The sequence below is a fragment of the Talpa occidentalis genome, unplaced genomic scaffold (genome assembly GCF_014898055.3).
Source record: "Talpa occidentalis isolate TD23 unplaced genomic scaffold, MPIMG_talOcc4v2.1 talOcc4.16, whole genome shotgun sequence".
NCBI classification, from domain to species: Eukaryota; Metazoa; Chordata; class Mammalia; order Eulipotyphla; family Talpidae; genus Talpa; species Talpa occidentalis.
In genome coordinates this window covers 27,865,132-27,893,103 of record NW_023601653.1, presented here as the reverse complement: position 1 = coordinate 27,893,103, position 27,972 = coordinate 27,865,132, and the positions used below count along the sequence as shown (strand labels likewise).

At 34.2% G+C, this 27,972-nt stretch overlaps 1 protein-coding gene across 4 annotated transcripts in view; it reads right to left on the bottom strand.

Annotated features, from left to right (window-relative positions):
- Positions 1–27,972, bottom strand: part of PPP1R12A (protein phosphatase 1 regulatory subunit 12A) — a 122,202-nt gene that overhangs the window by 67,413 nt on the left and 26,817 nt on the right. For 3 of the 4 annotated variants that reach the window (XM_037513934.2, XM_054696188.1, XM_037513935.2), the window contains exons 2-3: positions 12,287–12,417; positions 2,429–2,547 (exon numbers count right to left, since the gene is read on the bottom strand). In XM_037513934.2, coding sequence (XP_037369831.1) covers positions 2,429–2,547; positions 12,287–12,417 — 250 coding nt within the window. Of the gene's footprint in view, positions 1–2,428; positions 2,548–8,587; positions 8,752–12,286; positions 12,418–27,972 lie in introns of those variants that run through there. The other variant, XM_054696189.1, reaches the window with a different exon arrangement.

Here is a 27,972-nt window from a genome sequence, read left to right as displayed (position 1 = left end):
AGTTTATATACAAGGAAACCAAAGGAAAGGAGTTTTCAGTATATCTCCATGCCTTTCTTAATTCATATAACTGCCAATATTAAACAGCAGTATATAAAGATTTCTTTTAAAGAATTACAACTATTTAATAGGAAACTTAGCTGGGCACTCATCAGAGCAAGATGGGTAGATAAGGTACTCTTCTTTTTAGGCTGCAATGCTTTCTATCTATTCTTCCAGTTTCCTCAAGTGTTAAAGATCCCATTCCTCCAAAATCCCTGCCTAAAATATAGCTGTTAAAAGCTCTTCTATGCATCAGTTTATAACTGCTTTTCTAGTGTGGGCCCTATTTTTCCTGTGCTCCAGATACCTTCAGCCTTCAATCACTTGTTATAATGCCTCAATTCTCTTTAGGTATTTAAATATTTACTCAGTTTTAATGCCTAAGACTGGTTTTTTTTTTAACAACTGAGTATTCATTTTGAATTTCCACAACCTCAAGGAATAAAACCCTCTTTTCAAGGGATTTATTTAACTTCTATTCTTTTACCTCTTTTTCTAATAATCCACACTTCAGCAGGAGTCAACTCCCTAAATCAATATCCCACACATTTTATCTTTTAATCTTAGTAAAACATGCTCACTTCTCATTAATACCCTATTTATTCACTATCTTCCCATAATGAAATCTAGTGGAAATCACATAATGTTTAAAAAAATTTTAATTGTAGTAAAATACACAACATAAAATTTACCATCTCAATAACAATTTTAAAGTATATAGCTCAGTAATGTTAAGTACATTTACTCTGTTGTGCAACTCAACTTGAGAATGCTTTTCATCTCGCAAAACCAAATACCACAGCCATCAACAAGTTCCCAATCACCTCCTCGCAGGCTCCTGACAGCCATCATTCCACATTCTCTATGAATTTTAATGGAGATATTTCACATAAGTAGAATCTTACAGTATATGTCTTTTTTGTGACTGGCTGATTTCACTTAGCCTAATATCCTCAAGGTTCATCCATGATGTGGTATGTGCCAGAATTTCCTTCTTAATGTTGAATAATACTTCATTGTATGTATGCACCACATTCTGTTTACCCATTTATCTGTTGAGGGACACTTAATTCACCTCCATCTTTGGATAACTGGGAATAACAGTGGTATAACATGGTTGTACAAATACCTCCTTGAAACCTTGCTTTTAATTCTTTAGATGTATAACCAAAGAAGAAATGCTGGGTAATAGTATATATTAATTGTATTATAATATCATATATTATATTATAATTATATATTAACTGTTATATATTTGAAATAACAGCTCTATCAAGATATGATTCATATACCATTTAGGGTTCACAATTTGGTGGGTTTTCAGTAAATTCACCAAGTTAGGCAAAAATTAACACAATCAATATTAGAACATTTACTACTCATAAAAGAAGCTCTACCCATAGGCAATCACTACCCATCTATAAACTGACATCTCCCAAATTTACAGCTCCAACTTGCACCTCTCTCTTGACTCACTCGTTTAATTGCTTGGATATCTAATAAACAAAACAAACATGTCTGGAAATGAATCCATTTTCTCTATAAAATCTACTTTCTCCACAATATTCGTATCTCAAATAGAAACTTCATCCATTCAGTTGTTCAGACCAAAAATCTTAGGAAAAAAATTTTCCTCCTTTATGGCACACCTTACATTTATAACTCAATATCCTCTTGGTCAGTTCTTCAAAGTACATTTAAAATTCAACTTCCTCTCATCACCTTACCACTTGCCTACTTCTGTTCTTGCCATGCTTGTTACTCATCCCTTTACCTTCCTACCACCTACTCTCAACAAAAAGTCACTCTAAAATTAAGTCAGATCATATATCTCCATGTCAATTATTTCACTGGCTCCCTATTTCATACAAATTAAATGCCGAAGTCCTTCCAGTGGCCCACATGTCCTTATGTGATATGGTCCCCTGTTACTTTTGTGACCTCATCTTCCAGTCTCTTCCTTTTTCTGCTTATCCAGTCACATTGGTCAACTTGCTGCTTCTCTGAAAACTTCAGGCATCCATCCCATTCTTGCACGTGTTGTTCCCTCTGTCTAGAAAGTTATTTCCTCAAATGCACAAAATTCGTTCCCTCACCTCATTCAGATCTAATCTTAAATATCAATTAACAGTGAGGATTTGTTGACCACTCTTTAAATTTGCACATTCACCTGTGTACTTAGTTTGATCTCCAAAGTTCTTATTATGAAACAATTTTATGTTTGATCTGACCACTTATGATACCTCTTTCAACTTTAAGCTTAATTTTTTCCCACTCAAATTATGATTGGACTTTGATGTCAGCAATTATATTGAAAAAGTTAAATATCAGACACTTTCTATAACAGTTTTAAACTTATTTTTCCTTTTAGATGTTTTTATATTACCTTGTCGATTAACTTCATTTTGAAGTAACTCTTCCATTGCTTCCTCTTCAGCAATATGTAAAGGTGTATCTCCTTCACTGTTGACAGCTCCTACATGTGCTCCCTGCCCAATCAAAAATCTGTAAATTAAAAGACAGGTAAGCAATGATATCAGTGAATTAAGACTACATGTATAGACAATACAGAAAGCATCCACATAAGAACAACAATAAAAACCAAAGATATTATTAAAAATAAAAATGTCCCTTGAGGCAAAAATCAAACACATAAAACAAAAAAACAAACAAACAAAAAAACCCAAGGATAATATATGCATTATGTAAGTTAAAAAACTACCATTGAGAATCCTCTTTTTAAATTATTATTTCCCAAATTTTCTATAATGTATACACACTGCTTTACTAACAAAAAATGTAAATTAAACTGATCTTCCTAACTGATCTTCAGGATATTGCCAGTCTTATGCCATAAACAACAGTTCTTAACCTGAGGTCCACAAACAGTATTCAGATACATTAAAATATTTATGTTGATCTCTATTTTGAATTAATTGTAAGAGCAACTGTTAGTCGTTTTATTTAATGTGGTACTAAAGAAATAACTACACTAGCGATGTCTTTTCCTAATATTTTAATAAATGAAATCCAATATAACTTGGCTTCTGTTGTACTTTATAGTTTATTTTATGCATCCAAAACATAATTCTGAGAAAGTATTCACAGATTTTATCAAATCTGCCAAAGGGATCCAGAAACAAAAAGTTATGAATCTCTTTCATTATGTCTATCGCACCTCTCCTAGAGTCATCTAGTTAACATGACCAGAGCCAATTTCCAATCTGAAAATCTTTCAATGATTGTCCCATACTAGGAGAAAACAAGCACGACCAAAGGTTTTGCCTGCTTTTTCAGTCTCATTCTGTTCTCTTCCTATATCACACTTTAGTCTCCAACAATACAAAATTTCTTATAGTTCGTGAATAAACCATTATCTTTTGGCATTCCTGATTTTACTTTTCTACATGTAAAGAATGGGTCCTTTTCTCTGTGCCCCTGTTCTCATGTTTTGTTTTGTTTTGTAAAGGACCCTTTTATACTTTTTCTACTACCACATACCTTCCTTCTCTAGAGATAAGCACTCTCAATCTTATGACAAGTATCTTTACAGCGCCTTTGCAATAAATTTATACACATATATAAACATACACAATCACTTTTTAGGTTCTTTTTATAAATCAAAAATTCATATGATTGCTTTATTTAATGGGGTTACCTTAAATGAACTGGAATGTGGTAATTCCTTTTTAATAGCAGAAAAATATTCCACAATATAATCTTATTATACTTTAATACCCCCTTTTTAAAAGATATGCTCTTTAATGGACACTTGACATTCTCAATTCTTAAAACATTTCCCAAAATGATGGGGATAAAACATCTTAATATTTTAATTTGCATTTCCTGATTAGATATGAGGTTGAAAATACTTGGATGTGTTTACTGGCATTTGTAATTCCACTTTTGGGAACTTATTTACAACTTTTGATTGTTCTTCTTATGTGTTCATTAATTCGACAAATAGTTATGGTGTACTGTTATGGATTAAAAATTCATGTAACTCCCCACCCACTGCCCCAATTTCAAGTTGAAACTCTAACCCCATGTAATGATAGAAAATTGGGCTTTAGGGAAATAATTCGGTTTAAATAAGGTCATGAGGTTAGAGTCCTTATGATGAGGTTAGTGTTTTTATAAACGAGAGAGACACTAAAGAGTTCACTGCCTTTCCATCTAGAGGACACAGCAAGATGGTAGACACCTCTTATTCAGGGAAGGACCCTCATCAGACAAAACAGTTAGCACCTTGATCTTACATCTCTGCTCTGCAGAACTATTAAAACACAAGTATCTTGTTAGAGATACAAGTCTGTGTTATTTTGTTATAGAAGTCAAAGATGACTAAGACAGGTGTCCAGTGTGTATCTAGGGCTGTGGTACATGCCGGGAGTAAGCAAAAACAAACATGGACTTTCCCCTTGAAGAGCTTATCATCTAGAAAGGATTAATCACATAAATAAATGTAAAACTTTGTTAAGTCCTATGATAGAGAATTTTCTGTTATCTAAGATTGAATAACAGGAAAATCTAATTTAGTGAGGTTAGGAAAGGATTCGATCTCTCGCTGACACACATACATACACACAACCCCCACCCCTGCCCAAAAGTCATTGTGTTGGGTTTTTTTGGGGGGAGGGGTGTGATAAGATGATTACATAATCAGGCATGTGTTCAAAAAGATCGTTTTGTACAGTACAAAAAACAAATTAGAAAGGAGAAAGAAGGGAAATAAGGAGAACAGTTAAGGAGTTTCTGTAGTAGTACAAAAAAATTATGCTGGAAGCTTGAATTTGGATGAAATTAATGAATTCTAGAGATACCTAGGAGATCAGTTAGACAAGAGAAGTGACGCCCAGAAAGATGTTTAGGATAAATTGAAGTTCTTGCTTTATATAATGTGGTAGATGCATGATGATGATACTAATTAATGATATACAGAAAATTAAGTTGTTCCCTACCTCCAACTGACAGATACATTGCAAATATTTTCCAAGTCTGTCACTGCATTAAAAAAAAGAAACAAAAAAACTTTTCTTACAGAATTTAGTATTTTGCTAAATTTTAAAGGTTATATCAAGTCAAGTCTGTCCATTCTTTGTTTTAATAAGGCCTTTATCCATCTAACTATACGTATGTATGTGGACTTTTACACATGCACAGACATAGATACACACACAAAGAGAATGACAAGAGAATACAGTGGTTATCTCTAAAAGATAAGATTAGGAGAGTTTTCTATTAGTTGATTTTTGGGAGAGGAGGGGGAATTTTTGTTATACAAGTTTTCTGCAGTAAGTTTACTTTGTATATATGTATATATTTGGCAACCAAACCATTTTTAGTCTGATGTTTCACATTTACAGTATGTTGCAAACATTTTTCTCCATATAATAGTTTCATTTTTTACAATCTTCATAGGACTTCTATAACAAAAGTCACACTTGATTTGAGGTAGCTTTGTTTCAGTTTTTAAAAGTGCAAGATATAACTAAACAAGAACACTCATACTATATATAAATGAATCGAGCAAAAAAAATACATGAAATAAGAAACTGTGCAAGAGTGCATGCAGTTAATTATTTTGCTAAGCAATATCTCAATAAATAAGAAAATTTACATGGAAATACTTCTATTTTGCTTAGGTATTAGAAATCATTCGTAGGCTATAAAGACTGAAAATAAAAGGAATACTTCAGAGTAATTGCAGTGCTTGCAGAAGAGGAAGCCATATAGGAAGCAGAATCTTGAGGAAATACCAGGTCAAAGCCAAATACAGACAATTTAAAATTTATATAAACAGGAAGGATGTTAAGAGAAACTAACAAGCCTAAAGTTCCAAAACTACTGGCAGGAAGTAGAGTCTAGAGTAATCCTTAAGTCCAAAGTTTGGTATATATGTATTTTTACACACACACACACACACACACACACACACACACACACATGCATGGGCATAATTTATCTCTCCTGCACTCCAGAAGATCATTTACAAATGTAAATATCAGAAATATGTTCAAAAAAGCAAATAAAATTCGTGGCTTTAATATTTGTCTACTATGAATAATCTTGAAAGTCATTCAAAGGCTTTTTGGGTGTTAAAAAGAAAAGCATTAACTTTCAAATTCTGCACAGTTTGGGTGTGACCCCACCTCTGTCCTAATAGTTGTGTTACATTCATTAACTTAAAATACTTGAGGTTTAATTGAAAGAATAACTCACATTTAAATAAGCTAATGTCTAAAAAAAAAAAAATTCCATTACCACATCATGCAAAATCATCACATTTAGAAAGCAGTATGTTAAGGTAATGTAAAACAAAATACATACCACCCAGAATACCAGAAATTCATTTTGAGGGGCACTGAATTAGTGAAAACAGATGACTAGATTTCCTTCAGAACAACAACAAAAACCTGGGGTATTATAAGCAATTGATGGGACTGCTAATTAGAGAAAAATTATTTTAAGATTTCTTAGAAAGAAAAGTAAATTTCACAGGAGTTTCAAATTGAAAGTCAAAAGACTGGGCTGTTTCTCAGATGGGCAACTATTTTTAATGCTTCATGGTAAAAAAAAAAAAAAAAAAAAGCAGGCCTTTACTTCCTTAATAACAGTTAAGAATTTCCTCAGAGTTCAACATAAGGAGGTGCCATCTATTGAACGACTGTATTCTTCACAAAGTATTGATGGTTAAACTGTCAGGTTTATTGAGAAAATAACTCTGAATATATAGATCTTAAAATCAAGACACGATTCAAATGCACCTTAACAAAATTGTTTACATTAAGTGTTAATTAAAAAAAAAAATCCAACTAAAGGTGTAAAGTTGTTAATTAAGCTATTGGTTGCCCTTGGATATGGTATATTAGATAAATGAGCAGGATTCTACTTGAGTTAGAATTATTCACTATTAACTGAATTTGGAAGATAATTTTGATAGTCTCAGATTATAAGGTTTTTTTTTTTGTGTGGGACCCTTGCTGGCGGCCGGGGAATGAACCGGCGCTGCAGAGGCTGCGGGCAGCCTCGCAGCCCAGCGCTCAACCGCTGCGCCACCGGCGGAGGCCCTGAGATTCTAAGTTTTAATATAATCAAATTATAAAAGAGATTATTTGAGAAAGGGAAATGATTCATTTAAAAAAATGATCTTTAAGTAAAATTTTGTCTTTAAATTAGAAATTAATAACATGATTAAAAAAGAGACTTCAAAGAGACTTCTTCAGCAAAAGTGAAATATTTAGTATTCAAATTTACTGTATATTGATTTTCCTTTTTTTTAAAAGATTCATTTATTTTTACAGAAAAGAACTGGGGTGCAGGTCAGAGATGCGGTGGATAAGAGGATTCACCAGAGACAGAGTGGGGAGCAGCAGGCGAGAGAGGAGAAGTCTGCTGGAGGTCTGATGCACCATGTGGGTTAGCTCCCTGGCCAAGGGTCAAACTCATGTCCACAGTGGATGGCAACTGCTTGATAGCACTGAAACGTAACTCCCTGTGCCACCAGGGAGGTGCCTGATTTTCTTATTTACTGTAAGAAAACTAATCATGAAATTATTTTATCCAACATATGAATTTTTAAAAACCAGAAAGTCAGCATAGCTTTAAAAGGTGGTTGGGAGAGGGAGAGACAAAAAGGGGATATTAGTGTTTATTGGGTAGGCTTTAGTATTGCAAGATAAAAATCTAGATATGTGTTGCACAATGTGAATATACTAACACTACTGAAATGTACACTTAGTTAAGATGGTAAACTTAAGGTGCAGTGTGAAGAATTTGGTAGAACTTAAGTATTTTCATAGTATTCAAATATGGACTCATTTTTTAACGTGTGAATAAACAGCATGAAAAGGAAAAATTGACATTATCAAATTTAACCTTTTTGAAAGATTTCAATTTGTCAAAACCACACAGGGTGAAGTATTACTTTTGCACATAAATGTTACTAATGTAACTGTTAAATGCAGTATCTTGCCAAATATTTTGCTTAATTTCTGACATAATGGTTTCATTATTACACTATCATTTTATTATTAGATAAAACTGTGAAAACAGAAAAAAACATGCTAACACTTAGGGAAGAACTGAGTCTATTTGTGAAAATGGCCTCTATTTTCCAGTTGTCTATGTACCTAGATTGTCATTTACAAGGGAATAAAAACTTCCTCTCTCTTCTTGGCAAAGCCATCTGTAAATACAGAAATCCTAATGTTCTATCTTCAACATTTCCTATTTTTTCTGTTATTCCCCAGAGCAATAACTCTATACTTCTTTGATCATGCACTAACTCTTGAAAACGTACTTATTTATTCAAATCAATCATATGCAATTATTTACTCACATTAATTTTATTACAATTCTTAATTCCAGAGGCAGAAATCTTATTCATTATATAGCCATTGTAAGATGTTATACCCCCAACATTTTTGTATCATTGAAATCTTCTACAATTAATGGATCTGACAATGATGTCTTTTTGAATACTGACCAACACAACAGAGTTGTCACTATTTTTCTTTGTGTGAACCTGATCACAGCTACTCACATTTTTTTCATTCCAACTGACATATGTGCACGAGGTACCTAATATGTTGAGTGTAAATGTTGCTTAAAATGTCTTCCTGGATGTTGTCAGAAATTTTTTGTTGATACATTCTGGTCAGATCAAAAGAGTACCAACATCAAAACTTGTAGAATACCTATCAGTGGTTTACAAGAAAATGCCAAGGCAACAATAGAACGTTCTTAAGGAATACTGCAAATTGCATCCTTTCAAGACTTTATATACACTGTATTCTTTTTTTATTAAAATAAATTGTTATTATTGGATTCACATATTTTCACTAAATTATTGAGCTGTACTATTATGAAGCAGAGGATATAGCATACATATTATAATTTTTTTTTAAAGGAGAACTTTTTTTTGTTTGCTTTTTTGTTTGTTTATCTATTTATACAAGCACTGGGTATAGTCAGAAGCACGGGAGGGTGAGAGAATTCACCAGAGCCAGAGCGGGGGGAGCAGAGCAGGCAGAAGGACTGAAGTACACTGCTGAGGGGAGCAGCGGGCGGTAGGAGAGGTCTGCGCGCCATGTGGGACCCTCTCGCCCAGAGGCTGTGGGCAGCTTCACAACCCAGCACTCAACCGTTGCGCCACGGGGGAGGCCCACATACATATTATAATTAATATGTCTCCATCATCTATATAAACCCAGGTGTGATTAAAAAAAATACACTGTATCTTACTCTGAAAAATAGATGATTATAGTTAGAATCAGTGCAACTGCAATAATTCCAGTGAAAACAACAGTGTCCAGGATAACGGAGAAATGAAAGATGCAATGACTTGATGACTCCGAACAAGAAGAAAAATATATTAACTATTAATAAACCATTTCATATGCTATGAAACTACATGATGCTAGCCTAAAGTTGCTCAAGATAAAAGTATTCCTTAAACACCTGTAATTGAAGTCTAAGAAAATGTGATGACAAAATTACAATACAGAAAAAGTTATATCAAAATAATCACAATAATCAGAATGTTAATAAAGCAAATCGTAATTCTGATTATTCAGATACAAAATATTTCACATTATGATTAAAAATAATTGTGTTTTACAAGGGGGAAAAAGATAATTCAAAGGATAAAACTATAGTTTTACTCAAAAAAGCCTACATTTGATTCAAATAACTCACATTCACTAATCAATCAGGAAAAAGATTAATTATAATAAAGTAAAAATCAAAATTAACAAGCAACTATAAACCAGAGACAAACTACAGGGGGGGAGAGGAGGGAGTAGGATCAAAACAAGGGGGTGTGGGAATTGTATGGGGACTATAACCAAGATGAAAATGCATACATTGTGCAAAAATGAAAAATGTTGTAAAAAATATATATAAAATTAAAAAAATTAAAAAATAAATTTAAAAAAGACCTATATTTAAAAATGAACTGGGATAAAATATAAAATTAAAAAATGGTTACCTATAGGGCATTTGGGTGGAGGAAAATAGGTTAACAGAATCTGATATTTTATATAAATTATAAAACAAAATTAAATTTAAAAAAGGCAAACTCTTAATATATAACCAGTCACCCTAATGGTACATGTAGCTGGTGATATAAATACACAGAAAGGAATTATTTCTAATGACATCAAAATGTAGTAATTTGATGGTATATTCCAAGTAGGATAACTTAAAAAAAGACCAGAAGAGGGCCTCCCCAGTGGCGCAGCAGGTTGAGCGCAGTGCTGTGAAGCTATACACAGCCTCTGCAGCGCAGGTTCAATTCCCAGCCGGCCAGGGAGCTACCCACATGGCGTGGCAGACCTCTCCTGTCTCACCTGCTGCTCCTCTCAGCAGTGTATTTCAGTCAGTCTGCCTGTTCTGCACCCCACTCTGTTCTTGGTGAATCCTCTCACCCTGCCGCCACCTCTGGCCTGCACCCCAGTTCTTATATAAATAAAATTAAAAAAAAAAAAAAAGACCAGAAGAAATCTTCCTACCACCCTCCACCTCCACAAAAAAAAGCAAAAACCCAAAACCCAAAAACCTCAAAATGTTTTCAGTAATTATGTCATTGTTGGTAGGATTGCTGGTATAAGCAGGGTAATGTATATGTAATATAAAAAAATAATCATTAATTATATGATTAATCCTATAGTTCTTGGCAATGAAGCAAGGGAGAAAGGAAATACTAACACAATAAAAGAGAAAAATATCAAGATGCAGAACACTGTCCAAACCCAACAGCAATGAACATTTCCAGCACCCATTATAAGAAATAGGACTCTGGAGAAATGGCAATTTCAAACTCAGGGCAGGAAATGTAAAAGATGAGTTTAGAACATCTTATAATACTAGAGAGCAGGGAAGTTTTAAAGATCACTTTATTTCATCATGTCCAAACACTTAGAAGCCAACATGAAGATTCTTACTTACCAAATGTTAATTACTATAATTTGCAAGAAATGAATAAGGATAGTAAGTACAATGGATCGAAACAAGTACAAAGGATTCTCTCTCTCTCTCTCTCTCTCACACACACACACACACACACACACACGGATGATTTCCTACAGTGAACTAACTCACTGAAAAAAATCAGTATATAGAGGGAAAGTATAAAAAATATATTCTCTCTTTCCTATACAATTGGTACTAGGGATAGCCAAATAGCAGACACAAGGAAATTTCTTTTACAAAACATTCCAGCTAATTTAAAAAAAAAAAAAAAAAAAAGACTCCAGGCCTTTGATGACATCACTGAGCAATTCAACCTAAATGCCCTTTCCCAAACTACATATTATCCTGTATAACAAGTGTCCTTACTATTTAGATCGTTTTAAGTTTTATACTGTTAACTTGCAGCTAAAATCATCCAACTGACCTAACAGGTTATCAATCAAACCTGTACTAGAAAAATTATTACCCTTTCAAACTCAGAAGCATGAATTAAAAAAGGAAGCATTAAAAAAGGATAAATATTTCAAGAAAGAAGTTAGAGTTTCATTTTCCCAGAGAAGGTAAGATAATGGTCAAAAGCTAATATATTCTTAGTATTTTCGATATGTCAGGTACTATGCTAGAAAGGTTGAGTTAACCCTCATTTTTTTTAAAAAAAAAAAAATCTAGGAAATATTATTCCCATCCTAGAGAAAAGAAAATTGAAGCTTAAAAATGTCAAGCAACTACTCTCAAGATCATCTTTGAGAGTAGTTGAAAAAGCACTCATAATCTACATCAATTGACACTAGAGCCTAAGAACCAAATATTTCAAAGAGACCTTCAAGTCCTCTGTCAGGTATGAAAAGAACAGAAAGGAATAAGGAACTTGAGAATGATAATTGTAATTTTGAACAAGCAATATTGCATGCAGTGGCAAAAAAATTTCCTTGTTTTACACAGAAAGAAATCAAGGCCCAGAAAGGGAACCAGAAGATGCAGTATAAGTAATAAAACTTAAGTAATTCAGATCTTCTGATTCCCAGGCAAAAGCACTTTTCATTTCACCAAGCACTGCCTGCTTTCTCCCACCCGTAACTGACAGATGATATTCTCCACTAAATATGGGGGGAGAAGAGGGCAGAGAAATAAAACTATAAAGGCTTATTAAGAGATTCACAGAGTAGCACTCCCATATTTAATATTTATGGTTGATAAACTTTGATGTGAGCAGACAGACAATAATTTAATGAAAAATTATTTTGTTAGAGTATTTAAGTAACTGCCTTACTCTGCAATATCCAGATATCCACAGGAAGCAGCTGCATGTAGTGGTATCCAACCTTCATTATCAGGCTGATTAATATTTGCTCCATTTTCTACCAGAAACTTCACCATATCAACATTATCATCAATGCAGGCCTAAAAATAAAACAGAAGGCATAATTAGAGAAAATTTTGAATCGATACTCAAAATAATACATCAACAAAACAAAGTTCCTATTTTACTGCTTCTATAACATTAACATGTTCTGTAAGTTAGTTTGCTGCTATCTTGTTATAGGATCAAAAAGGTTGATGCCACTAACTGAACTGTCTAAGAGTTGCATACACATACAATACCTCTCTAGAGACTTTATGCCAACCCTTCAAGGAAAAAAAAGAAAACAACAAAATTAAAGTGAAAATAAAATACTGTAATTAAGTACCAATAGTATCTTCTATAATGTGTTTCCCAAAATGTTGAAGGGGGAGGAATGCTTTCAGGAAGTTGATATGGTCAAAGTTATTTTCAAAATAATCTAAGATGGTATTTTCCCTTTTCACTATGTTGAAATGTACACTTGAGGATGCAAAAAAGCCTGTTGATAAAAACTGCTTATGTTCTAGCACATTCCATGGCAGTAGTGGAAAACTCTGCTAACAGTCATTGTACTCACCACTATGCACACATAGCTTTTTTTAAGTTATTTTAATCAATGTTCTTGACAGTGCAATAAAAATGTTATTAAATTTTCAGCCTCACATACATATCTTAACATTCTAAGGAATCAGGTAAGAAGTATACAAAGCATGACTAAGTAGAGTGATTTTTTTTTTTTTAGGAAAAGCAAGTGTGTTACTGGCTTGCAAGCTGAAAATGTTACCTTTCCCATAGAGTATCATTTACAAACTAGTTAGTTCAACTGTGTTTTTAGCATTTTCTCCTTGAAAAGAAACAAAGTAAGTATGTCATTTCAAAAAAAAAAAAAAAAAAAAAAAAAACCAACAATCAAAATTTGTTGCCAAAGATAAATCCAAGTTTTCAAGAGTAAGTGGTATTATTTTAACCAATAATGTTATTTATGAAATATAGGCAAAGTACTGTTATTTTTAAGTGAATACTTAAAATCTTCAGTTTTAACTTCAAATATTATAAATGTTAATACATATAATTGGGTATGTATTACATACACAGAAGCAAAAGCTTTTGGGGTCCTTCAATAATTTTTAAGAGCATAAAGGGTTTCCAGGCAAAAACATTTGAAAACCACACTCATAGTAAATTTAATCAATGCTTATGTTGAGCTAGGTAGTATGACTGGTGCTTTATCTACTTTACTGACATTCTACACATGATCCTCACAAAATCCCCACATAACAGTAATTTTGCTATATTCCCAGCACCTTATACAGATTTGGTATGTAGTAGGGGCTAAATAAATGAATGGAGAAAACTAAGAATCAAGGAGATTAAATAGCTTGAATAAATCAAAGGAGGGGAATGATAGAGCTGAGATCTAACACAGATGTTCAAATTCCAATAATTAAGTTCTTTTTTACACTTAACACTGCTTTCCAGATGTAATATTTCTATTTCATCAACATATATCCCTACATATTTGCAATCTCTGCAACAGTGTACGACAACATCCCAAGCACTTAATAAGTATTTGCCATATAAATGAAACCAATTTTGCTTTACCTATCACAATGCTAAAGAAAAATGCTCTCAAATAGTAATTTCTCAGGGGAAATAATGAGAAAGCTGGTGTCAAGAAAACCACGAAAGAGAAAGTAATTGCATGTAAAACGGAAAAGAAATGACAGGGAATCATAGCTTTGGGCCCTAGGTTCTAGTTGTGGCTAGGTAACAAATCATTTGGCTATAGACAGATAGTTTAGTATTTGGGAGTTTTCATGTCTTTATCTTTCAAGTGGAAGGAAGGAGCTGATAGGTTACAAATCTCTAAAATTCATAGAACCATTTCAGAAAACATACAACAATATTTACTAAATTACTCAGATTGATGAATGGGGTGATGTGTGTGTGTGTGTGTGTCTATTCACTTAACAGAATCCTATACATTGATGAAAAGAGAATAGCAAACAAAAAGAACTACTGCTACCTTCCACAACATGGATGAGTCTCACAGACATAAGGATGAGTAGGAAGAGGACAGGCACAAAGGATACATATAGGTTTCCAGGAAAAACTATCTCTGGTGATAAAACTCAGGATCATGGTTAAACTTACAGGGAAACGATAGAAGGGAAATAAGGTACATGTCTAGAGATTGCAAAGGTTTCCTATCTTTCCGACTTGTGCAGGCATCTAATATATGTAAAAAAAAAAAAAAGTCATTGAATTACACACTTAAAAGCTGTGTACTTTATTATATGTAAGTTATATCTCATTTTAGAAAGAAAAAAACATGGATTACCATTTATTGAAATCCTACCATGCATTACTTCCAGTATAAGACATTTTACTTATTTTTCTCTAATCGTATATGCTAAAAGATTTTCCTTTATATTTCTATCGCCTGCCTACTGAAACTCCACATATCTCAAATGGAGTCCCTCTTTTAACTGATAACTTTAAATATTGTGAAGATTTCCCCCATTCCTAAGAATTCTCACATTTTCTTTTTAGGTTAAATATCCCTAACTTGCCTTAGCTATTCTTCACATATGCTAAAAACAACATATGCCAAGGTCCTTGGAGTATAGGAAAAGAAAAAGATCATATTAGAATATAGGAGTCTAGTCCATAAATAACAATGATCCTATATGGGAATAACCACAGTTGGTAGAAAATACTAACATATCATTGAGATACTGATACATCAAAGAGTTTTTCTTGTGTCTAAGACAGTTCACATTTAAAAGTCTCATTAAAGAGCATCTATTTGAGCAAGGATTTGAAGATTACACAGGTGTTATTCTATGAGCAATTTAAGTGGACATAAGTTCACTGAACAAATGCACTAGGATTTAAAAGATACATGGACTATACAAACAATGGACAGAGTATAAGTCATAAAACATGGGAAGGTTAAGGTAGTAAAATAACAATATAATGCAAGGATGACTGGATTTGATACTACAGGTAGTTTTCAACCTACTTTCTACTCCCACTCATCAAGAGAACCCATTACATGCCTATCAGTAACAATGGCTCAATTCAGCTATAGCAGAAACTAGGAGAAAACATGTTAGAATTTATGAGCTGATGTCCGAAAAAGTTACTCAGCTTTTGAACAAAGGGGTGACAAGATCAGTATTTCAGAAAAACTACTGGAAGCAATATGAAAATGGAAATGTTTAAACTGAGAAAGTGTAATTATTCAGAATGGATCTGTTCTAATAGAAATGTAAGAGAAAATGTGCAAAGCTTAATTAGAGATTGGGTATGAAAGGTGAGAAAAGCCACTCATGAAAATAGAAACAAATCACAGATTCAAGGAGCAGTGTGGGGAAGAAAGATAATTTTAGCTTTGGATACGCTAAATTTATATGTTGAATTTGTAAGTCTCTGTATCTAACCAAGCATAGTAGGTATCTAACTGTGCATATCCAGTGGCCAGTTGGATATGTTTATCTAGTAGAGCTTTGAAAAGTGGGATAAAAACATCAAATTGGGAATTATCCACATTAAGGTAAAAATTAAAACAATGGAGTTTAACATCAATAAAGGCAAATCAATGTAGGTAAAATGTGATTAGAAAAGCCTATGCTAAACCTTGACAATTTTAAAGGGGAGGAGGGAGAACAAAGTAACAGGGAAGAAAAAAAGTAAAGTAAAATGGAAAAAAAAAAGTATGTATGTATGCAAAAACCTAGATACTGGAAGCAAATACAATTTGACAAACCAAAGGAAGAACCCCATATATGTTGATGCTAAATACAAACATACTGAATAAAACATGACATCAAAGATAAGATGATAAACTCCATTTAATAATACAATCTAGCCAATTAAAATAAAACAGTATTAATTCAGAAATCAAGACAGACTGGTCAAAGGCACACTAAATGAATCAAAAAGAATATAAATATTTAAATTCTAACAAAACAGAAATATTAACCTAACAAAATGAGATGAAGGAAGAAAAGAGCAAATGTATCAGTGCTGATTTCCCTATCTCTCGTTATTAAATGTATCTAAAATTGGAACATGGTTTAAAAATCCTGCTGCAATCTGTACATAGTCTATCTTCTTAATCTTAAAGCAGTATTTAGGAAAATATTCTCTCTACTTTTAGAGAAAACCTATAAGTAATTTAACCATTACTTCAAATCTAGTTTTTTTTTTTCTTTTGGCAAATAATTTAACATTTTTTAACACAAATTTATCACAATTCAATAATATTATGTAAGATTTTTTAAAATAAAAGAATGAAAAATGATTTGCATAAAAGAATCTGAAATGTTGTTTCCCAAATGAATGATGTATTATAATCACCTGTGATTTAGTAATATTATGACTATCTTAGCATACAGAACAGTGCCTTCCTCAAAGTTAAGTCAAGCCCTGTGTGCAATAAATTCAGTCTAATTAAGTATAAACATATACATACACATAGATAAAAATTACAAAAGGATGTAACTTCTCTAATCTCAAGTTTTCCTCATTCTAGTATACATGAATTATTTCAGTACACCTTGTCTGAAACCTTAAGAATTAATATTGAATTTTAAAATATTTATACACACATACACACACACAAACTGAGGTTTCCCAAAAGGGGGGTTTTGGGAAAAGAAAGGCAATTTTTTGGGTCAAGTTGTAACATGAATGGCGAAAAAGAAGAGCAGGGACTATGCAATCTATCTAACCTTGGATCTATATTCCAACATACTTTTCAGAAAGGAAAAAAATAAAGGTATGTTTAATAGGAACTAAAAACCTGACAGTGGTTCTAATGTATTTAGATATGCTTTGGCAAAAAATATCAAGGGTGAAATGAAGTTAAGAATAGATAATTCTGGGTCCTGGGGAAGAAAATGGGGGGGGGGGCTTATTTAGTTATTTTAATCAAATATTATTTTCCATTTTAGAATACCAAGCTACTCTGCATTTTTGGGACAACTGATGAAGGAATTAAGGAAGCAGGAGCTAATACTTACAAGTCACAAAATTAGATGAGCACTGTACATTCAATTAGAAAGGGAAGGGCCTCCCCTGTTGGCAAAGAGGTTGAGCGCTGGGCTGCGAAGCTGCCCGTAGCCTCTGCAGCGCTGGTTCAATCCCGGGCCACCGGCGAGGGTCCCACATGGCGTGACAGACCTCTCCTGCCTCGCCCGCTGCTCCCCTCAGCAGTGTATTTCATCAGTCTGCCTGTTCTGCTCCCCGCTCTGGCTCTGGTGAATTCTCTCACCCTCCCATGCTTCTGACTGTACTGAGTGCTTGTATGAATAAATAAATAAATCTTAAAAAAAAAAAAAAGAAAGCAAGCGGAGGTTGAAAAAAGATATAACTGATTTTCAAGTATTTTGCTGAACATTAAGAAGGGGGAAAACAAACAGTTCCTACTGGGCAAGGCATTGTAAATAGGAACCAACTGTAAAGTATTTACTAACATAAATTGAGGGATTTAAAAATGTCACAAAATTGTTTTAGTTTGCTATTTGTGGTAAATACCCCTAAGATTGCATGCTAGTGAAACCCTCATGGTAAACTGCTTCTTCAATGTGGGCTAGATGAAGTGACTTATTTCCAACTTCATGAGGAAGAAGTGATGGGATGTCACTGTTTATACTGGGTTATACAAAGAGTAGGCATCCATCGTGGCATGTACTCTCATTTTGCCTTCTCTTGGATCACTCACAACCTGGAGAACTTAATTGCCCTATAGAGGCAGTCATGTTGAGGAGCCCATGTGGTATTAAGCAAGGCCTACATATAACCATTTCAGAGAGTTTGTAAGCGGATCCCTACCTACCCCCCACATATTCCCAGTTAAGTCTTCAAATGCGACTAAAGTCCCAGTCAAAATCTTGAGGACAATCTTATGTAAAACTCTGAGGTTAAAGCACTGAGCTAAGTCACATCCAAATTTTAAATGTTTGGTGGTTTAAGTTTGGGAGTAATTTGCTATGCAATGATAAAGAACAACTATGTAGCTAAATTTTTGATGAACACAGAAAGTATTTATACCAGTTTTCATTATTTCAGTTTGTATGTATCTAAGTTCATGTTCCCTTCTTTACCAATCTCTAATATGCCTTTTCTCCTGCACTTCAACTCCTTTTAAGTGTCATCAGTTAAGTCTTTGCAGCTAAGATTTATATAAATATAGGCTAACTCTCACTTTCTACAAATTCAAAGTGTTTATGCTTTATTTGAGTATCTGAAAACAATCTGAAATTCGAAGATCAGAAGTAAAGTTCCAGTATTCATCTTGATGTGTAAAAAGGAAAAGAATAACCTTCATACAAAAAAACTATGCTAATAAATAATAAAATTATTATTTTCTCAATATTGAAGAGAAGGAAAAAGTTTGTATATATTTCCTCATGTTAAGGAAATGAGACATATATAATTTTCTATTACATAATTAATTCACTTACTCATTTTCCCCAAAATACTATGAACAGATGCTAGTGCTTTCACATTTACAGATAATAAAGTTTTGACAACCCTTCAAAAGTAGATTATGATCTGGTTCAAGACAAAGTAACAAAGCAAAAATAAGAATATTTAATTTTCAATTTGCTTCCTTAGACTACTGTCAATACAGAGCCTCTGTGAGGGCAATTCATCACAAAACTTAAATTGTAGCCTTTCCCAAAGTTTCCATGAAACTACAAAACCTGCCTTAGATAAGACAGTTCTTAAAAGCTATTAAATGTAGAAAATACTGGATTAAACTCCTTTCTCCCATTAGCAGATATTTTTATCACCAAAAGCTGTTTTTATGTCCAAGACTCAGTTTGCAAAACCACCGTACCTTGCGTAGTCTACCCGTATAATATAGTAAATATTATGACAACTATATGCAGGCTTTATGCACTTGCATGGAACCAAGAAAATTCTGGACTTTTTATTGTTTCTCTAAACTATAGACATTCAATTAGTAACATGGCTGACCTAATACATCACAAATGAGATTTTCATCTTCTGGGATGGCCCTCCAGCTAACTAAGACTCTGACACACACAGGTATCTTTGCCAGAAAGAAACACTACAAAAAAAAAAATAAATTCTGCTGAGGCACACACAACAAATAAATGTTCTTCAGGTAAAACAAAAGCAGTGCTAACAACCCTATAGGAACATATTCTTAGGTTCCATCACAAAAAAAAAAAAACAAACAAAATTAACAAGAATACTTGGCAGTATTCTTAATTTGATTTTTAAAGGGAAACTTTAAAAGCAGTTTTGGTGTATTTATCTCAGTATATGGGAGGGAAAGAGATCGTATCTGAATGTAGTGGTACATTGGTTCTCTGAAAAAAGGCAAAGAACTCCTGAAGAATGGCTGAGGTGCTGCTGAACCCTACAGACTGCTCTTCAATTTAGTCTTCTTTTAATCACCTTAAGCATTTATTTCTAATACCTCCCCCAGCCTGTAACACTGTGAATATATCTGTCCTAATATATGTAAAAAAAAAAAAGTGTTTAAATATCCACCCACATGTAGTATATCTCTGTATTGACTTTCTTCACTTTTGCCTCCACTATACTTTCAAGTTTCTGAAAGCAAGAACCTAATATATATTCATTACAACACATCAAGAATATAGAAGACAGTAATCAAATGCTGAAAGGAAGAACCTGCAAGCTTAATTTAATTTCACTGCTAGGACTCAGAAATAGGTTGCTAATTGTCAGTGGTGCATGACTGTATTGGAAAAATTAATTTCTCTATGTCATATAGGACTTACTACACATAGAAGGATGGATAAGTTATAAAACATTTTGTTATTTTCTTGTTAGGAACACTTTCCCATTTCTGATCATGTGCAAGGAATACCTAGAGTTTTAATATTTACAAAGTATTAAACTATCTCGGAGTTAAATACACAAGCGTAATATTCATTATCACTCAGAAAAATTACAACTTTCAAAACAAAAAGTTAACTAGATTTGAATAAGATTATACCACTGTAGAAATGTTATTGTTTTAGCAGCCCTTTGTTGACTATCACTTTAATTCTTGAATGTTCACATCTTTTCACCTGTGTCTCCTAATCAGCTAGCAGGGGTTCTAATGCAAGAAAAATTCCAAGGAAATAATTTTACTTTCACTTTCTTTAACACCTTCCATTAATGAACTTACACTACTTAACACTACATTCAGATATGATCTCTTTCCCTCCCATATACTGAGATAAAATACACCAAAACCGCTTTTAAAGTTTCCCTTTAAAAATCAAATTAAGAATACTGCCAAATACATCCTACAAAATCAACATTACACTAATACCAAAACCAAACAAAGAGAGCACAAAAACCGAAAATTACAGGCCAATCTCCCTAATGAACACTGATGCAAAAATCCTCAACAAAATCCTTGCCAACAGAATCCAACAATGCATCACAGGGATAATACACCACAAGCAAGTGGGATTCATGTCAGGGGCACAATATGGTTCAACATACGAAAAGCGACAAAAAGAAAAATAAAAACCATATGATCACATCTATAGATGCTGAGAAAGCATTCGACAAAGACCAACATTCATTTATGATGAATGCCCTTGAAATTCTCAGGGTAGAAGGAACATACCTTAACATGATAAAAGCCATATATGACAAACCCACCGCCAATATTATTCCCAATGACAAAAAGGTGAAGGCCTTTCCCTTAAGATCAGGAACAAAACAAGGATTTCCTCTCTCACCACTGCTCTTCAATATAATGTCGGAGGTCCTAGCCAGGGCAATAAGACAAGAGAAAGACATACAAGGAATCCAGATAGGGAAAGAAGAAATAAAGCTATCACTATTTGCAGACGGTATGATAATATACATAGAGAACCCTAAAAACTCCACAGAAAAACTACTCAAAATAATCAACCAGTTCAGCAAAGTAGCAGGATACAAAATCAACACACAAAAATCAGTAGCCTTCCTATGCACAGTCAATCAATCTGGAGAAGAAATCAAGAAAACCATCCCTTTTATAATTGAAACAAAAAAAAAATCAAATACTTGGGAATAAACCTAACAAAGAGGTGAAAGACCTATACAAAGAAAATTATAAAATACCGTTAAAATAGAAGAAGACACAAAGAAATGGAAAGACATGCCCTACTCATGGATCGGAAGAATTAACATTATTAAAATGTCCATCCTACCAAAAGCAATATAGAGATTCAACGTTATTCCAATAAAAATCTCAATGACATTCTTCAAAGAAACAGAACAAATACTGATGGAATTCATATGGAACTGTTGCAGAGCAACCCCGATACTAAATGGGGTGCCTGACTGTGGGTTCTCACCCGCGCGCTTAAAAGGACTTATCAATGCTCTACTGCAGGCACACGCGAAAGGTTAATAAAAGGTTTATTTACAAGGGAAGGGAAAATGAGGAAATGTACAGCTCAGGGAGAAAAGTGGGAGACAAAGTTTTAAATGAGTCCTACCCCATCCGCCGATCTGGAATCCCAAATGGCGCTCTGAGAGCTGGCTGCAAGCCAGGAGCCGTGAAGCCAGGAGGTGAGCGATAGCGAGCCACCCCAAGGCCCACATGTTTGGTTTTTATATCCAACCTGGCTGCCAACTCCACCCTCAGGTATCAGCCACCCTCCCTTTGGTGGTGACGGGATTTGTCTTTCCCAATGTCTTGATGGCTTTAGTCTGGAGTGGGGGTGGGGTCCACAAAGCCTGTATGGGATTAGCTCAGGACATCATTTCCCCCAATAGAAACACAAAAAACCATGAATAGCCAAAGCCCTACTGATGAAAACAAAGGAGAAGGGAGGTATCACACTTCCAAACTTCAAGCTATACTACAAAGCCATAATAATTAAAACAGTTTGGTATTGGAACAAAAACAGACACACAGACCAATGGAACCGAATAGAGAGCCCAGAAATAAAACCATACTTAAACAGACAACTGAGCTTTGACAAAGGAGCAAAGAATACACAATGGAACACGGAGAGTTTGTTCAATAAATGGTGCTGGGAAAACTGGACCACCACCTGCAAAAAAATGAAACTAGACCATTACCTTTCACCGTGCACAAAAATCAACTCAAAATGGATAAAAGAACTGGACATAAGATCTGAAACCATAAAATATATAGAAGAAAATATAGGTAAAACACTACAAGACATACATTGCAATAACAATCTTTAATGATTCATCGCCCAAAGCAAAGAAAGTCAAGGAAAAGATAAACACCTGGGATTACATCAAACTGAAAAGCTTCTGCACAGCAAAAGAGACATTAACCAAAACAGAGAGACACCCCACTGATTGGGGAAAAAAATCCTTGCATCCCAGTCAACTGATAAGGGACTGATCACAAAGATAGACAAAGAATTCACAGGACTCCACAGAAAGAAAGTAAACAATCCAAGCAAGAAATGGGCAGAAGAACGCAAAAGACATTTCTCTAAAGAGGAAATGCAAATGGCTAACAGGCATATGAAAAAATGTTCAATATCCCTTATCATCAGGGAAATGCAAATCAAAACCACACTGAGATACCACCTTACAACAGTAAGAATGGCACATATCAAAAAAACAAGCAACAACAAATGTTGGCTAGGATGTGGTGAATGTGGTGAAAATGCAACTCTCCTACATTGCTGGTGGGAGTGCAAACTGGTCCAACCACTATGGAAAGCTGGCTGGAGGTTCCTCAGTCTACTGAAAACGGAGCTACCATATGACCCAGTAATTCTACTACTAGGGATCTACCCAAAGGTGGATTTTGTGTTTGGGACACAAAAACATTGATTCAAAAGAACACCTGTACACCTATGTTTATTGCAGTACTATTTACAATAGGTAAAACTTGGAAACAACCCAAATGCCCCAAAATAGATGACTGGATCAAAAAAGATGTGGCATATATACACAATGGAATATGATTCAGCAATCAAAAAAAGATAAACTCAGGCCATTCACAGCAACGTGGATAGAACTAGAAGGAATTATTCTCAGTGAAATAAGCCAGAAGGAAAAAAAAATATTGGATGGTTTCACTTATAGCAGGAATATAGAGGAACCAAATAAGACATCAGTGTAAAAAAATAATAACAGTACAAAGCACAACAAAGCAAAAACGGACATTATAAATCAGAGACATCCTGCAAGGGAGGAGGGGGGAGAGGGATCAGAGTGAGGGAGGGAGGAGCACAGGGGACTGAGGTGATGGTGCCCGGGTGCATTGGGGAAGGAAACTCTATGGGGACTACACCTGAGGGGGTGGGAGGAAGTAAATATTGTTTAAAAATGAACAATGATGTAAAAATAAAAAAAAAAAATTTAAAAGACAAATTAAAACAAATAAAATCAAATTAAGCCACCAATAGCATGTAATGTTGTTAAAATAACATTAGCATTCTAGCATAAAACTACTGCCACAAAAGGAATTCCCTCTGCTAGTAAGACAGACTCCCAATCCACATAAGGTTCTTATAATTTAGCTACTGTGGTAATAAAAACAGTCAAGAGAACACTGAAGACAAAGCAAAAGCCAGCTAGTTGGCCTATTTTTTTTTTTTCTTTTTTTGGAGGGCTGCCTGGCATTTAAGATCTAAAAGCTAAGTCTTGACCATATAAGGCTTTGGGATTCCCATGGATGGAGATGCCTAGACAACAGAGTCAAATCTAATAACATTGAAATACACTGAAACACAGGTATGGAACTACCATGAGAAGACTTACTTTTTTATTCTATTTTCACTTAAACATATTCTTGCAAATAGCAAAAGTGTTCCTGAACATTATGATCAAATTCACAAAGTTAAAATATGCAGAGTATATATAAATCACTGAAATTTCCTTTAAAAAGAAAAAAAAAAGCTTCTGATGAAAACCTTCCTAAGTTTATTACACATTCCTTTACAATTCTAAACAAGTAAACATAATTCAACTTTTCTTTACTGATTCAAATCAACTATAACACTCCAATATCATATAAGTCCTTGTAGCCAGTAGTTTATGCAGCTAAAATGATACAGAAAGCACTTTTTTGGAAATCATGTTTACTTTAATTGGCTTTCTTTCTCCCATCTTACTTTTATCTGTCATCTTCTAAAACAAAAAGCCTCCTCTTCTCATTTAAATTTTTAGCTTTTAACTAGCTGAACATTTTCTAAAGGTTGAATCTAAAATAATATATAGACGCTAACATGAGGATTTCTGAGAAAAATAAAATTACTTGTGCTTAAGTGTATAGATTCTGCAACATCTGTTTTACTTATTTATGAGTAATGCTTTCAGTTATGTTTTAGGTCATAAAGTTTCCAACACAAGGAAAAAAATCCATTAGAGAAAACATATTCTGCAAAATGTACAGGGTTGACCTATAACCAAGTAACAAAAACTGACTACTTCTGAAAAAAAGAAAACTAATAAATGTTATTGGTAACATCTTGTTTACAAAGGCGCTACTAACAATCCCATGAAGCAATTAGTACTAATTATTTCAGAGCTCCTGGAAAAACATTAATGTAAGAAAATAAAGACCTTAAGACACTAAGTCCACTGGTATATTATTTACATTTTATGTATAACTTTGCATGCTCCCATTTTTAGGGTAAAAATGCACTAGTAACTCACTTTGTGATTTAATTTTCAAGAATTCAAGAAAAAATACAAAGTATTTCATTTTACAGAATTTAGTAATGTATAAAGTAAAGCTCAGTTGAAAAATCGTATCTGATACAAATGAAAATCTTTTTTGATGTAGTTATTGTATGTTAACAGGAAAACAGATTATATAAATAAGCCCCAAAGCTTGAGTTCTTGACATATAAGCCCCAAAGCTCGAGTAGTTGATCACAATAAACTTCCTCTTCCAGAAATATCTTTAAGAAGACCAAAAACAGCTTTAGTACTTAATGCCTCACCAGTATTGCTACAGTGTTCAGGATCTTTTCAACAGCTACTGACACCTATCATTTACTAAATAAATGGTAAAATATGTTGGGCATTCAAAGATGAGTCATGATTGATACAGGTCTTTATGAAATATATGATTTTAATTAAGGAGCTAAAGAGGTAAAAAGATGATCTTTAACACGGCAAGTTTCGTATTTTGCAGGAACTCAAAGAATAGGAATAGTATAGGGAGGAGTCAATCCCTATGAGAAACCTTATCTGTGATTTCAAGGATTAAAAAATAGTGGGGAAGAGCAGCGTTATCACATTTTATGCTTTATGCTGATGGAGCATAAAGTTCAGGAAGGAGTGGTAGGTAAGTAGAGAGGGGAAAACAGTGGCAGGGGGGAAAACAGTGGCAGAGGGGAAAACAGTAGAGAGGGGAAAACAGTTTTTAACTTATAAACTAAGTTAAAGAGACTAGATTTAACTCTGTACAATAGTATTTGTCAAATATGAATGTGATATAAAGGGACCCCACTAAGATGAAAAAAAAAATCCAGATTCCTTAAAATCAACTGAAAATTATTCCAATTTTTTTTTTAAAGTTTATTTATTTATGCATACAAGAGCAGGGGCACAGGCCAGAGATGCCGGGGGTGAGAGGATCCACCAAAGACAGAGTGGGGAACAGAACAGGCAGACTGAAATACACTGCTGAGGGGAGCAGCAGGCGAGACAGGACAGGTCTGCCGCACCATGTGGGTTTCTCCCTGGCAGGCCGGGGATCGAACTCATGCTGCAGAGGCTGTGGATTTCTTCATAGTGCAGTGCTTAACCCCTTGTGCCACCAGAGAGGCCCCCAATTTTGTTAATTAAACAGTTGCTTAACATAAATCTAGACATTTATACCTGCTTTAGTTTATATACTAAATTAATGAAATTAATCAATAAATTAATAATAAATTAATGAAATTTTCCCCACTTTTTTCTTTCATTTAAAAAGGGATCTGTGATGTCATCTGGCTGGGAACAGACCCCCACCAACTGCAAACATCCATTTTTATTAAATCCACCCTAATCTTCCCACATTTGTCTAGGGCAGTTAAATCAGCCATTTTTGGCACCAACACCAACACAAATACAAATGTATGCAAGTGAAATTAAGAAGCAGTGTTCAGTTGTTAAAGATAGTCTATCCATCTAACTTGCTACTTATGTGCATATATTTTTAGACTATCTTCACAATGAAAACTTAGAAATTAAAAGATGTTTTGTTGATACGGAGGTTAGGAGAAAAAGAACTTTAAGAACACCTCTCAAATTTCTCGTATATGTGATTATAGGTGGAGGATAAGGCCATCATTTTCAAGTTTAGAATTCCCAGAGAAGATCAATCTTTTATCTTATCTTCTATCTCCTTCTCCTCCAACTTAATCTTTTTTGTCCTTATTCCAAATTCCTGATTCTTGAAGAATTCTTCCAATTCTTCTAGTCTACAGGATTCACTTGCCTACTCTCTATTTCAACTCTCCACTCACTACTCCAGAATTCCTTATACATAATTCTTGCCAATTTCTAATACTAAGTAATATCATCCACTTGCTCTCTATGCTCTTATGCAGAGTGTCAAACAATGCTAAAAAAAAAAAAATCATGAAAACACTGAACACTGTAACTTCACCCTAACTTCACTGTAATATTCCACTAGTATATTAGTCTTAAATGTCTTTTGCCTGAATTCCTGTCACATGTATTTACTACTCCAAATCTCCTACAATCCCCTTCAATCCCCTTGCCATCCCACTGATATTAAATCCTATTGTCCCACACTGCCACTTAGGATAATTACTCAATAGCTACACTCAAAATATCAACAAAACTGAAATGGTCAATGGCAATTTTCTAAGGATCTCATTCTTTCCACATTAAAATTTGCATCCTCACACTTCCCTTCTTCCCACTCTTTGGTTTTGAAATGAGCTACCATTCCTAAACTCAATTTCTAATGATTTCTTACACAAATGCCTTCAACTTTCCCATGATCATATTTCAGTATTTTGCCCTATATCTCAGCCACACCAAACTACTCACTAGTCTAGTTTTTATACTGGTGTTTCTTCTAATGCGCCTCCCTTCTCCTATAATGCATTCCCTACACCTCTGCCTATAGCTAACAACCCATTCTTTCCATTTCCTGATATCCTAAAACTATAAAACATAAAAATATTTCCCTAATACTATCTTCCACAAATACTACCCTCTTTTCCTCTACAATTTATTATTTAAATATTCAACATACAACAAAGTTTAAAAAATTTTATTGTGATGTCTATGTATCCCCCATCTACATTCTATTAACATGCTATTACTTGGTTTGGCACCTAGTTATTCCTTTATCCACATATTAATCCAACTACTCAGAAATGTACCCAAAAAGTACAACTGTAAAAATCAGTATAACTAGTAAATTATCTTCTTAATATTCAGCATGTGGGGCCTCTCTGGTGGCGCAGCGGTTGAGCGCTGGGTTGCAAAGCTGCCCGCGGCCTCTGCAGCACAGGTTCGATCCCCAGCTGCTCCCCGGCCACCGGAGGAGGGTCCCACATGGTGCACAGACCTCTCCTGCCACCCGCTGCTCCCCTCAGCAGTGTACTTTGGTCCTTCTGCCAGCTCTGCTCCCCGCTCTGGCTCTGGTGAAT